Source organism: Austrofundulus limnaeus, unplaced genomic scaffold (genome assembly GCF_001266775.1).
Source record: "Austrofundulus limnaeus strain Quisiro unplaced genomic scaffold, Austrofundulus_limnaeus-1.0 Scaffold14, whole genome shotgun sequence".
Lineage (NCBI taxonomy): Eukaryota > Metazoa > Chordata > Actinopteri > Cyprinodontiformes > Rivulidae > Austrofundulus > Austrofundulus limnaeus.
This window is the reverse complement of record NW_013952416.1, coordinates 560,066-572,645: the sequence shown is the minus strand read 5'-3', so window position 1 is coordinate 572,645 and position 12,580 is coordinate 560,066. Positions and strand designations below refer to the sequence as shown.

At 39.3% G+C, this 12,580-nt stretch overlaps 1 protein-coding gene across 3 annotated transcripts in view; it reads right to left on the bottom strand.

Moving 5' to 3' along the window:
* The window catches only part of rasgrf2b (Ras protein-specific guanine nucleotide-releasing factor 2b), a 53,999-nt gene that overhangs the window by 11,597 nt on the left and 29,822 nt on the right, over positions 1-12,580 (bottom strand). For 2 of the 3 annotated variants that reach the window (XM_014002592.1, XM_014002593.1), the window contains exons 8-18: positions 11,143-11,336; positions 10,906-11,015; positions 10,716-10,834; positions 8,180-8,340; positions 8,023-8,089; positions 7,417-7,553; positions 6,896-6,978; positions 5,766-6,014; positions 3,440-3,532; positions 797-1,275; positions 359-484 (exon numbers count right to left, since the gene is read on the bottom strand). In XM_014002592.1, the coding sequence (XP_013858046.1) occupies positions 359-484; positions 797-1,275; positions 3,440-3,532; positions 5,766-6,014; positions 6,896-6,978; positions 7,417-7,553; positions 8,023-8,089; positions 8,180-8,340; positions 10,716-10,834; positions 10,906-11,015; positions 11,143-11,336 (1,818 nt within the window). The remainder of the gene's footprint in view (positions 1-358; positions 485-796; positions 1,276-3,439; positions 3,533-5,765; positions 6,015-6,895; positions 6,979-7,416; positions 7,554-8,022; positions 8,090-8,179; positions 8,341-10,715; positions 10,835-10,905; positions 11,016-11,142; positions 11,337-12,580) is intronic. The other variant, XM_014002594.1, reaches the window with a different exon arrangement.

Genomic DNA, 12,580 nt, shown 5'->3' with positions numbered 1-12,580 from the left:
GAGTGGTGTTATGCAAAATCAACTTTTTGAACTTTATATCATATTATCATTCCTTCATCAAAAGCATCCCCCGATTGTTGCTTTGACTCATTCATTCATGTTTGAGAAATCCTTGAATAGTCATGTGGAGCTGCCTAAACACAAGTTGCTACAAAGCTCCACCTATATGAACAAAGCTCCTCCCTGGAGCTCAGTCTGCAGCCAAGCTCCCGCCCCACAGAGCACCCCTCCCCTGAAGCATTGTTGTGAAGACGTGTTGAAGTGGCAGTGTCAGAAATGGTAGGAGGTTCTTAAAGAGACAGAGGCCAATTTCATGGCGTTTTGATAGGCTATGATGCAAAGTCAAATTTATTTTTACCTCCAGGCTGTCTGTAGCGGAGGTGTCGAGGCGTGGACGGAGAGCGACATGGAGACATGTCTCCTGTGTCACTGCTCTGTGGAGACTCAGGGATGATTTTCTCCAAAGACGCTGATTCCAACACCGCTGTAAACAAAAAGAGGACAAGCAGGACAACAATAACAGAGCTGGTTAAAGATGGTGATTATTTGGGCCGCTGTTTTATAGAACAAGAAACCTCACTTTGATTAGGTTTGCAACCATATCAAACAAATATTGATTATTATTCTGATTGACAGAAACTACAGCTTTTGTTGCAAAATGAAAATTTTGAACATGGTTCTATAAATACGTGCACATATGTGCAACAAAAGAACAATAATCTGCACAGATCATCCAGCTGCATGTAAACAAACATCCATTTATGTGGTTTTTTTTTCTGTTGGAATAACAACTTACTTCTCCGAATGCTCCGTCTCAGTTTCCCACAGAAAGGGTCCATTTTCGGCACCTCGTCCCCCTCAGCTGCTGGACAGGGGCCTTGCTCAGGCGAGGACGGAGTCAGGGGAGTCTGCTCCTGCGGGGACTTGGCGTTGTTGGGAGGAGGGGAGGTGGAAGAGGAAGGAGGAGGAGAGGTAGTAGTCGGAGTGGGTGTCTGAGGCGTTGGGGTCTGGGGGGTGTGGGCGGATGTGGGGCTACTGCCAGCAGACTGGGACGTGCTGTGGTTGTACACGGGAGATGTCAGGTCCAGACCCCCGACCCTGGCGGTGATGGGGGAGTGAAGGGAAAGCTTTCGGGTTCGGACCGGGGAGGAGGTGCGGGACGAGATGGATAACGGCGGAGGGGAGGAGAACTTGCGGCAGAGACGAGGGGATCTGTCATTCATGCTGTCACTGCCTCGGTTATTTTGATTGGTGGCAAAAAATAACTCCAAGGATCTGAGAGGGAAAAAAATCTGTATATTAGTATAAATACAAGTACAGAAAGCAATAATGACCCATAACTTAGTTTACTAACAAATTGATTTGGTTAAACTTTTTCCCAAAAAGTATAACAAAGACCTGATTTTAGTTCAAAATATAGTAATTAAATTAATTAATTATTCTTTTTAATTGTCCAGAATGCTCTGGGTGAACTTTACAGTACTAAATTTCTATTTGTTTGCATTTTTCCWGATGGAGTTAGACACAGTGATTTATAACATGTGAAGTGCAGTCAGACAATATTGACAGACTTTTATTGTGGATCAGTTTTTTTGCATCGCACTGCGCTGGAAATGAAATAACATCTTTGAGGTTGCCTTGGTGACCGTCAATTTTAATTTCAATCATTGTGCATTTATAGTATTTTAGCAGTTGTGTTGTAACTGCATAGTTTAAAGGAACTGCAATAAAGCGGAACAGTGAGCATGGCGCAGTAATAAAGCTGAATCCTCTGAGAACTATCCTCAGTTTGTTCAGTTTCCTGCAGCTCTGAGAAGCTTTATAGCAACTGTCAGGTTTGTTTGTCCTGAAACAATCTTGGACCAATTTTACCGCTTGTACATTTGGGCTTTTGTATTTAACAAAGCAGCTTTGATTGGTTTAAAAGAGAGCTTAACATTGCACCTAATAAATACATGAATAAAGCTCCTATAATGTAAATCAACTGTGTTTTTAGGCCCAAAGTTTGAAATATTGCCTTATTGTCACAGCTGGGAGCCTCTCGGACGTGCAATCAAAGTGTCCTCTGGTATCAATGCTGTGACGCTTTGGTCCAAGCAATATTAGATGCCAGGAGCAAACACTACCTGATTGAATTTGACAGAGTCCTTATTAGATGGTGGAAGGAGTGAGAGACGAAAAACAATAGGACTTCAATCATAAAAACAGTCTCAAAGATCAGTTGGCAGTACCATGTTTCTGCTTTAATCCTACTGACTTTTAGCTCATATTTAATGAAACAAGCAACAAAGACTGGTGAAAAAATGTRCTGATCAGATCAAAGTTTGAATTGGGAAATAACGTCAGATATGTTCTCAAGCATATTTAAAGGAGACATATCATGCTTTTAGATCCTTCTTTTTCACTTTTAAATCATTTAGTTGGGGTCTGTTTAAAGTGGAACTGCAATGTTTTGGTCTGAATTCCTTCTTATTGTAACTCCACAAGCCCCTCTTTCACCGCTTTTCTGAGATGTGTCTCAGATTAACTCGTTTCGAGGCTGTGTCTTTAAATCCAAATGAGACGCTTCACAGCCCGCTCTCACTTTTAAAGGTAATTTGCAAACTGATAACTCTGCACAGTAAAGCAAAACTGACCCTCCAATAAACTTTCAGTGTTTTAATATTTTAGAGGTGGCTATATTTTGGCTCCCTCTTGGTTGTGCCCCTGGATATGAGACTTATAAAGTGGAAACTATTCTAAAAACAACAATTAAAAAAAGAAGCACTTGGATCAAACTGGGTTGAGAAGCATAACGTGGAAAAAKACATCAAGCTGTATGGGGATGAACAAATCACCTTGACGGGAAAATAACGGAGAAATGTGAAACACTGAGGAAAGAACGATGCGTTAAAAACCTTAAAATATAAATGATAAAGAACATAGAAGCCACAGGCAGGAAAAGAGAACCCAAACAGAATCTACTTAAAGATACAATCTAACAAGATGTGATTTGTTTGTCAGAAAACATGCTATTTCACACACTGCAGATTTTACACACTACATATTATATTTAGTCAACTTCTTTCCATTTAATCTAAAACACCGGTGTCCAATCCTATCCTGCATATTTTACTTGTTTCACTGCTTCAACACTTGTATCAGTGATTTGATTACCTCTTCAAGTTCTGCAGAGGCCTGCTATTCACCCATTCATTCAAATCAGGTGTGCTGGAGCAAAGAAACTTCAAAAACCTGCAGGATAGTGGCCTACGAGAACCAGGACTGGACACCACTGATTTAAAACATTTAAGACAGGTGGAAATACAATCTAGTTATTCATGTATTCATCCAGGCTAGGTAAAGGGARAGTCATGCATCAGTTTTGCATCAGACTGCAAGAGAAGGAAAAGTCTAACAGAGAGCGCAGGTTTGGAGGGCAGAGAAAAGTCTCAGTTACTTGGACTGATCCATAGCTATCTTCTTGATCTTCAGACTGTAGTCAGGACAGATGGAGGAGATGGACAGACGGTCAAATGAGTGGTACCGTGTCCTGGAGATGGAAGGGAGATGTAGAGACAAGGAAGACAGGTGACATTGAAAAAAAAGAATTAAATGAGTGAGTTGTGATGTTTGGATTGAGACATAAAAAAGGGAGATGTAACAGAGATAGAAGGTGGTTTGAGGAAAGATGTTGGAAAAACAATAAATTATTCTATTGGAGGAAATGTGCATCATAGGGAGGAGGAGATGCTGTGAGTCAGAGAACTGCAGCCTATTCAGACTTTATGATAAGGTTTGACCACATGGGAGGAAATATAACACCGGAGTGGCTCACAGAAAGAGTTTTTGTCTGTTTTTCTCTTTGATAAAAAGTAAAATGGACCCTTTGACCTCAAACTTTAAACCTATATGAGGCCCTGTTCCAGTAAAATAGTCTATAAACAAACTATTTCTGCGGAAGTTATTATTATTATTTTTTGTATGCATGATAAGAGTATTTTTTCTACAAATGACTGAGATGTTGCCACGCTGAACAACCTAAAAAAGATTAACAGGRTTTTAATGTGTCTAAATCCACTATCTGGTTGAACTTCGTCACCATTACTGCCGTGTTGGATTAGTCTCTTTTAGTAGAGGGGGGGTACAGCCCAGAGAGCACGAGAGGCATACCCTTGTTTCCTCAGAGGTGTAAAAATATCAGTTTATTGTTTGTATCTAAAAATCACTGAAAAAAGTTTTAATCATTAAAACTCTACATAACTCGGTTCTTCTTTCTTTTCCTTTTCCAAATAAAAGTTTTAAAACTTATTTTAGTTTGATAGTGATGGAAAGGTTGAACGCATCTTTGGGAGAGGTGGGGAGTAGCGAGGGAAGGGGGTSCTGCTTTGAGGAAAATAGGTTAGGAACCACTGCCTTACAGCTACCTAATGTTTAAATCTGTTTAATTTTCTGTGGCTGAAGTTACATTACAGAAAATAAAAATTACATTCCCTTAGGAGATGCTTTGGGAACAGGAAGGAACACAGAGTCAGCTGAAAACAGGAATCCCTCTCAGTTCTACAACAATGAACTTTGATTCAGAGTTCTGCAACTTTTCTACTAAAATCAGCACAAAATTTTGTCCATTTGTAGCAAATATCCCCAGATGGAGAGTCTGTCTTCTTTCACACTATGTTCCAGTTAGTTTGCAGACTGTTAGAAACTGTTTTCCACTATTTTAAACATGTTGATTTCAGGGATTCTTTGTCTCCAGATTCTCCCTCGACCTCAAAGGTTTGAGGTATTTTAGGTAAACTCATACCACTCCTACAGCCAGGTCACAAGTCCTAGCTGTTTTTTTTTTTTTTTTTTTTTTTTTTTTTTTTTTTTTTTTTTTTTTTTTTTTTTTTTTTGAATGTTGTTTTTCATGCGATAATATGAAACTAAAATGAGAGTTTTAATAGAAGGACCACCCACACAGATCCATGTTTTCTTCATTCTTCTTGTGTCTGACGCAGTGAAAGCAGCCACAAACCAGGCAGAGGTAAATCTTGCCCTTCGACACAAAAAATCCCAAAGCATCAACTCTGAATTTAGTAAAACTGTGGAAAAGGTAAAAATAAACTAAAATAAATAAAAAATATTGTAATGCAGCCAGGGACCTAATGAGAGTTAGACTGAATCTCATCTGGCCAACAGAATATTCTGGTGAGTTTGCCAAAAATGTCGCTAAGGCATCTGTTCTACTGGGCCCTCAGATGGAGGCTGTGTTTCATTTATTTAGAGCATATTTAACCCTGCAAAAAGAGAAATAAGTTGTGTCGGGCGCAAACAACAGTCTGGCTTCTTTAGAGAAAATTATATGTTGACCCTTTCAGGCGTTTGCCTGTACCATGATCCTCAAAAATTCAAAATTTTCACAAAAAAAACCTGTATTATTCACACACAGAGTAGTGAAGTGTGGACGCAGGAGGACTGTTGGCCGCRKGGAAAGACAGAACATGGGGTGGAGATAACAGAGGAGCAGGGACAGGAGAACTAGAAGMGGTGGGGAACTTRTTTCTTGTGGCAGAGTGGGTYACATAGTGATTGTTTAATTTAATTTATTGTTTTTTATGTGCTAAAGGCTCTGAGATGTAAAATAAATTTGAAGCTGAGCTTTTGAAAAAATCCATGAGATTTCTCAATATGTCCGTATACCTGAAAAATGGGGGTAAATCTGTGTAATTTACAAACAATCCATACAATTTGACATAAATCTTCAGAGAAAATGAGACATTTTTCTACATCACAGTGATTTAGACCTGATAGGGATGGAAGAGAAGGGCTTCTTGTAGATGTCAGCCAGTTTGTCCATGACCACAGCTGCTGTGGTGAAGATCCTGTACGTGTGCAGAAAGGTGTTCAGGAAGTCTATGGACAGGAAGCGCAGGTCGGTCAGCCTCTCCAGGAGCCGCTCCACGCTGGCGTAGCGGATCTGGGGGACCTTGCAGGAGTTGAGCGTCTTGCTGAAGCAAATGTCAACATCATCTTTATGGAGGCGCACATCGGATCTGATGGATATACACATAAGCACACACACACACACACACACACACACACACACACACACACAAACACACACAAACACACAAAACGACGCATGGGTGAATGCTCAGTGGCAAATCAAGAAAAAGTTTATAAAAGCAGCAAAGGAATAAAACAAAAACAATTTAAGCCAAGTAAAAGAGAAGAAAAGCACAAATTAAAATTAAACTAAATGTATGTTTTTTTTTACTTTATCATATGATTATTTCTACACACAAAGATGGATGAAATAGTATCAAAACAGTCACAGAAGTTTAAAAATAAAATTCATGTTTTTTCTAATAAAGGATCATTTCAATTCACCTTACAACAAAGAAATTTACACTGATTAAACTGCATAATTTATCGCAAATCTGATCGTTTTTTGGAAAAGCTTTTCTGAATCCTGAAACAGAAAGAAAATAAACTTGTGTTTCTATGTTTTAAGTATTTTTTATCATCCTTTTCTATGTTGGGGTATGGTCTTGTATAAATGTTTACAACATTGTACAATCTTTAAGGTGAACAATTAATAAAATGAGAAAAAAAACAATGCCTTCAAGACCTTTTCAGTTTTATCAAAATAAATGTTTAACTTTTTTGTGTGTTTTCTACCAGCATTTTAATATTGTTTGTATTTATAGAAAACAGAGACAAAAGTCTATAATTACATGGACCAATCAGGAAATTAAAGCAAAAGGTGAAAACCTGTATGTAAAATACTAAAATCCTAATTTTTTTCAGGTCTTACTTGTGTCATTTTTTTTAAATAATTTCTCCGCATAACTTCAGAGGCTTTTAACAATATTACTGCAACAGGCGCTCAGAATGAAAACATGAATATTTGTCTATACTGACACAAACTTACTTGATCATGTGAGGCACAGTGACTTTAGAGTTCTCCTCAAAAACACTCGTCATCAAGCCATTACAGCGGATGTTATCGATGCACTGTGGAAAATGAGAGGATGAAGGATGAAAGCATTTAAAGATTTTTGTTGTTTAAACAGAAGCAGGAAACTGGTGATAAAAAACTACTTAAACATATAAAATTAAAGATACTCTGGATTTTCTCTGGCTGTGTTTTAGCATTTTCTATTTGTTTCTTTGAAAATAAGCTATTTAAAAGAACTGATAATAAATTGGCATGAAAAACTGTCTGTGTATTTTTCTGTCTGACAGGAATTAATCCTGTGCCACACTTAGATGGTGTTACCTTGTTTGCAAAGAACTGAGGCGGTGAGCTGAACCCAACCCAGGGGAGCTGCACCGCAGTCTGTGTTTACTTACTAAGCTTTCTCTATGCCCAGAGGAGTCAATCTCTTGCTGATTAGAGCTTCTTGTCTTATGTGTTTGTCTGGGAGTGTGTTGGTGGGAACTGAGTGTCACCTGACTAATATCACTCGTCCACGCCGCCTTCTCCTGTCGCGATGGAGCCAGCAGCACCACGGTGAACGAAGGCGAGTCTGAGGGTTCTACCACCAGCTTAAAGTCCAGCTGACCAAACACCTGCCCACCAGCTTTAGCTGCAAAACACAAGGATGAGAATAATCCTTTTACAGTAAAACAGAAAGCTAAAGGCAGCAAAAAAAAGGAACATTTGTACTATTACAAACACATCCAGAAGCAGCGAAGGTTAATTAGGCAGACCTCTCTGTTCTTCTGCACCCTTGAGATTTATAAATAAAAAATGACAGCAAGGAGGCACTTACACACGGTTGCCTCACTCCTTGTATTACTTTTATGTAGAATGCAGTTTCCCTAATTGCTACACGGGTTGTCAAATGGAAAAAGTAATGGTCCTGTAATGTTAAAAGATCAAACTCTGACATTTAGAAGGGTGAACAGCTGATATTTAAAGGAAGTCATTTCTGGACAGTTACTATTTGGCATCTAATTAACCCCCATAAGTAATAAAGAGGCTAAATGAGCCAATAAAAGCGGTTCATGCGTCAGAAAAGTGGACACGTTATTCAGTAAATGCGATAAACTTACACTCATCATCATTGGTGTCTGGTTCCTCTATAAGTGTGCATTCAATCAGGGACAAAACTCCCCCTTGCTGTGGGATTAATTAAAACATATAAGCACAAACTTTTAGAAAACAAGTTTCCTCACAGAGATGTTTTCACACAGGTATCAGTGGCGTCACCTTAAGGAGGTGCAGTTTTCCTCCAGAGCTGCGAGTGCACACGAGGAAGTGTTTGGTGAAGAGGAAACACTGTCGTTCCCCCTCTTTCTTCAGCGACAGAGACCCCAGGCGGACCTTGCTTAGCTTCCCTCGCTCCACTGATGGCAGCTGGATCAGAGAGCCTGTGGAGCAGGAGGGGCAGAGGATTACGTGACAATTCATTAAAGAGACACTAATCTGTGCGCTGTGTTTACCCAGCATTTTACAGTGGTGCAAAAATGAGTAATACACAAAACAAGCAGCCGAACTTGTACACACCTGCTTTTGATCTGAGTGTGGAAACCCCACAAATGAAAAAAGATGAGATCATTAAAATTAGGAGGCTACTGTCAGAGTTTTTTTTTTGACTAAAGCAGAACTAAAATAAAAGACTTGCATAACACACTATGACTCTCAGATACTACCACACCAACCATTAGCTCAGTGTGTGTAAAATTCTTGGCATTTCAGACATTTGTATGTTTGCTATAGCACTATCTGTGCAGTCATTGTGAATTGGGTTGACTTCAATAGTTAATCAGCTGAAGTTGAACATACAATGTTTAATTTCTGAGAGTTTTAGTGAAATATGTTGTTTATGAAAGAAGGCATAGACACAAAATGTTAAAAAGCAATCCTGCACAATTCATTAGTAACCAGTAGAGCTGCACAATTTATTTGAGCATCGTCATCGYAATGTAGGCTACGTGTGTCACATCTCAGGCCCTGTGCTGAATAAGGCAAATTAAATTAAAAATTAAGTGTTATCAAGGGACTAAACCAGTCAAACACTAAACATTTATGTGTTATAGCTTTTATTTTAACGGGTTGCTTCCGCAGGTGGAAGCAGCTGCAGGCGTCTGTGAGTGGCTTTGTGTAAAAATATAAAAATAAAAGCACAAACTGCTGGGACAATAATGGCCACGTTTCACAGAGAAGTGTTGCTCGTGAATTCTCGAGCTGTGGAGGAAGACGACGAGGATCGTGATGAAAATGAGGAGGAAAAAGCGATAAAACACGGTTAGCGTGAACGCTAATATTAAAGCGGAAACAGAAACAAAGCTTGAAACAAAGGCAACATGTCAGGTTTGTTTAATAGTTAAACTCAATTTACGTTTGCGCATTATAGAAGGCAACAACTCAGGTTCCAGCACAATAAAAGYAAGCAATAACTCACAAATGTAGACAAAAAAACATACTTGTAACGCGACTCGTGTAGAACAAGACGCTAGCATATCTTCATGTGTTATTCAAGTCAATTGTTACAAATTCCTGTATTTTTTCACATCGCAGGGTTAGAAAWAAATCACATCAGCTTTTCTTGATATTTTTCAGCCTTAGTACTACTTTGATTTTTAGCTTAATATCTGTAAATTTGACTGATTAAAGCCATTTTTCATGTCTGCTAAGGATGTTGTGATAGCCACCTTGACTGGGGTTGAATCCAAGAGGTAATTAGTGGTGGATGTTCAATGATTACTATCTAAGAGTTTCAATAAAACTCACCCAGTGTTCACATAGTGGGCAAAACATTAAACAAGCAGTGATGAAACCCCTGTCAGGACTTCATCCTGTGCTGACTGACTCATCCACAACAGGAAAAGCTCAGCCTGCTCTCCTGCGTGAGGCAACCCACCACGTGTTTYGCATCCTCCGAGGTGTCAGTTAGCCAACAACATTAAATCCACTGACAGGTGAATTACACTGATTATCTTGTTACAATACAGAGCTCCTTTGGGAATTCTCCTGTCCTGGCATTTGTGTGGGAGTTCCTTTGACAAGCCCGTCCTACTTAAACATCGCTGCAGACTGAGCACACGCGCTCATGGCAACATCAGCAACGCCCTTCCTCACTAAGACAGAATATTACACCACTCAATAAAAACTGCTCAGAGACAGACAGACAAATCCAGGATCCTAATCCATAGAAACCAAAGGAACCAGCCTGAACCCGAGCTGAGAGAATTCAAACAAGCTGAGCGTRTATCCAAATACCAAAAACTACGTGACATTTTCACAGGTTCTGTACAGAAACTGAAATAGGTTACAGCTGTTTTAGCAGCACAAAGGAGACCTTTATGGTATTAGTTAGGCAATTTTATTGTTGTTGCCCAAGTGGGAAAATGCATCTAATTTTACCGGTCTGAGTAGTTTTCAGACTAAATTTTGATTTTAAAGCAGTAAAAAGCTGCACGTTAGAATTAGAATCTTCCTGAAAGAACATCAGTGCCAACAACAAACTGTTATTACCTTAAGATTAAGTCAATATAATTTACATTTTGCAAAAACATTATTAGCTTTTTTTTTGCTTGAGGTCTGTAATGCCAAATGAAAATAGGTTTTATCAAACTGCTTTTTTCATGTTAGACAGTGAGTTTTGGAGAAAAGTAATTTATAAACTAAAACCAGATGGACAGCATGTGTTGCATGTCTGATTGGATTGCTAATAGAGCTGTGTTTTTATTTTTTTTATAAGCTGATTGTATAAAACATTCAGCAATACTTGAYGAAGACTCACCCTGCCTGACGAAGGTCTGGCTGGTGTCCAGCAGGATGTCACAGCCCTCAACGATCATCCTCTCAATGGCCAGATTCTTTCGGATGTTTTCTGTGTCGCTCACCTCATCATGCATAACTCTAAACAAACACATCAGTTCAGGGTTTGAAATGAATACTTGGCAGAAAAATCGGAAMGTTTTGACACAAACCTGGACAGTTCTTCTAATTTGGACTTGGCAAACTCTAGACTTTTGCGYTCCACGTGCTCATGAGGCGTGTGCGCCAGTAATTCATGCAGGGTTATGATGTAACGAGGAATCTTTGGGAAAGAAAAAAAACAAAAAAACAAAACAGAACTGAGTAACTGATGGTTTTTACTTACAGTATATACTGCTGTTGTGTCATGTGCTTGGTAAACAGGGAGTGCAGCTGCGGTTCTGGATCACCTGGAACATGGGGTATGTGAGGAAGGTTTCCAGCATCCTTCCCTCGCAGGCGGCGTTCGACTCGTACTGTTTCAGCAGCTTGTCAAAGTCTCTGTTCTGCTTGCAGTTGGCTAAAACTTGCAGGCTGTACTGATGGTTGCGCACAAACTCCTGGTAGATGTTGAGCATCGGTAGCAGGATGTCGAACAAGTCAGCTGAAAGTAGAAACACAGACAGTTTAGAGTGCATGAATTATACAAGACCAGTGTGGGTAAAAAAAATACCTGAGTATTCTGTTGGGAATAAAAAGTTAAGGTCATTTCTGTCGTTTTTGGAATTTAGCTCATTGAATGTCTTGATAAATGCTGATCACAGCTGCATAAAATTTGATGGTTAATTTTTACATTTCTATCATCATGTTTGAATATTTTTTTATTGCTCAACATTTGAATCTTTGTTTCATTAAGAACTAACAAGGATGATTTTTCTGCTTTTTTACAAGAAGTCTGTTTGCTTCGATGTGTTTGTTTTTCATCAAGCTGAGCAGTTTGAGCAACAATTTGAACAGTTTTTTCAAACCTAAATACAATAAGATCCACTCCGATGTGGTAAAACAGACAAAAACACATCATAAAGGGAATGTGAAAGATTCATATTCTCCCAGACTCCCACAAATTCTGGAGCAGATTCCCAAATAGTCATAAATTTGCTATTTCCTGATCTGGACACCGACTCGCAGATGTCTTATGAGGCCAGTTTAATAAGTTTGAATTTTACTGAAGGCCAAAGAATGAAAAAGACAGAGAATCCCCACAAAAACATAAATTAGGGGCAATGATAAAAATAAAAGTTAAAAACCTGCTGACTGTTTTGATAATGGGAGAGTCTGTGCAGATGAAAATTACAGTTAAACTGTAAAAACATCACTGAGAAACTATCAAAGCTTTGGTTGAAAAACTACAGTAACTGTACGGTTTAGACCACACTGCAGATAAAACACAGACATCCAGAGTCTGCCTGAACAAAAAAGGTCCTGTAAGGTTGACAGGTTTAATCTGCAGCCTCCTTCTTGTTTTATTTGTCACCAGTAATTTGCTGCCACATCTTTCAGCAGCCTGTCTCCAAGGTGATGCTTATCTGTTTAGGGGACCTTTTTTAGGAGGAGAAACAGTGACATGCCTCCTGGTCTGAGCGGCCATTCTGACAAGACAATGAGTGTGAGGGTTGGAGGCTGAGATAGGAGAGCGGGACTCTGTGTATGTTTATGTGTGTGTGTTTGTGTGTAGAGAGAGAGAGCGAGAGAGCAGCATGACATCAGCGATGACGTCAGGTCTGATCGAGACAAACTGCAGAGATTTGCTGAAAACCTGACCTTCATGTTTCTGAGCCTCTTCAGAGAGAGAGAGAGAGAGAGAGAGAGAGAGAGAGAGAGAGAGAGAGAGAGAGAGAGAGAGAGAGA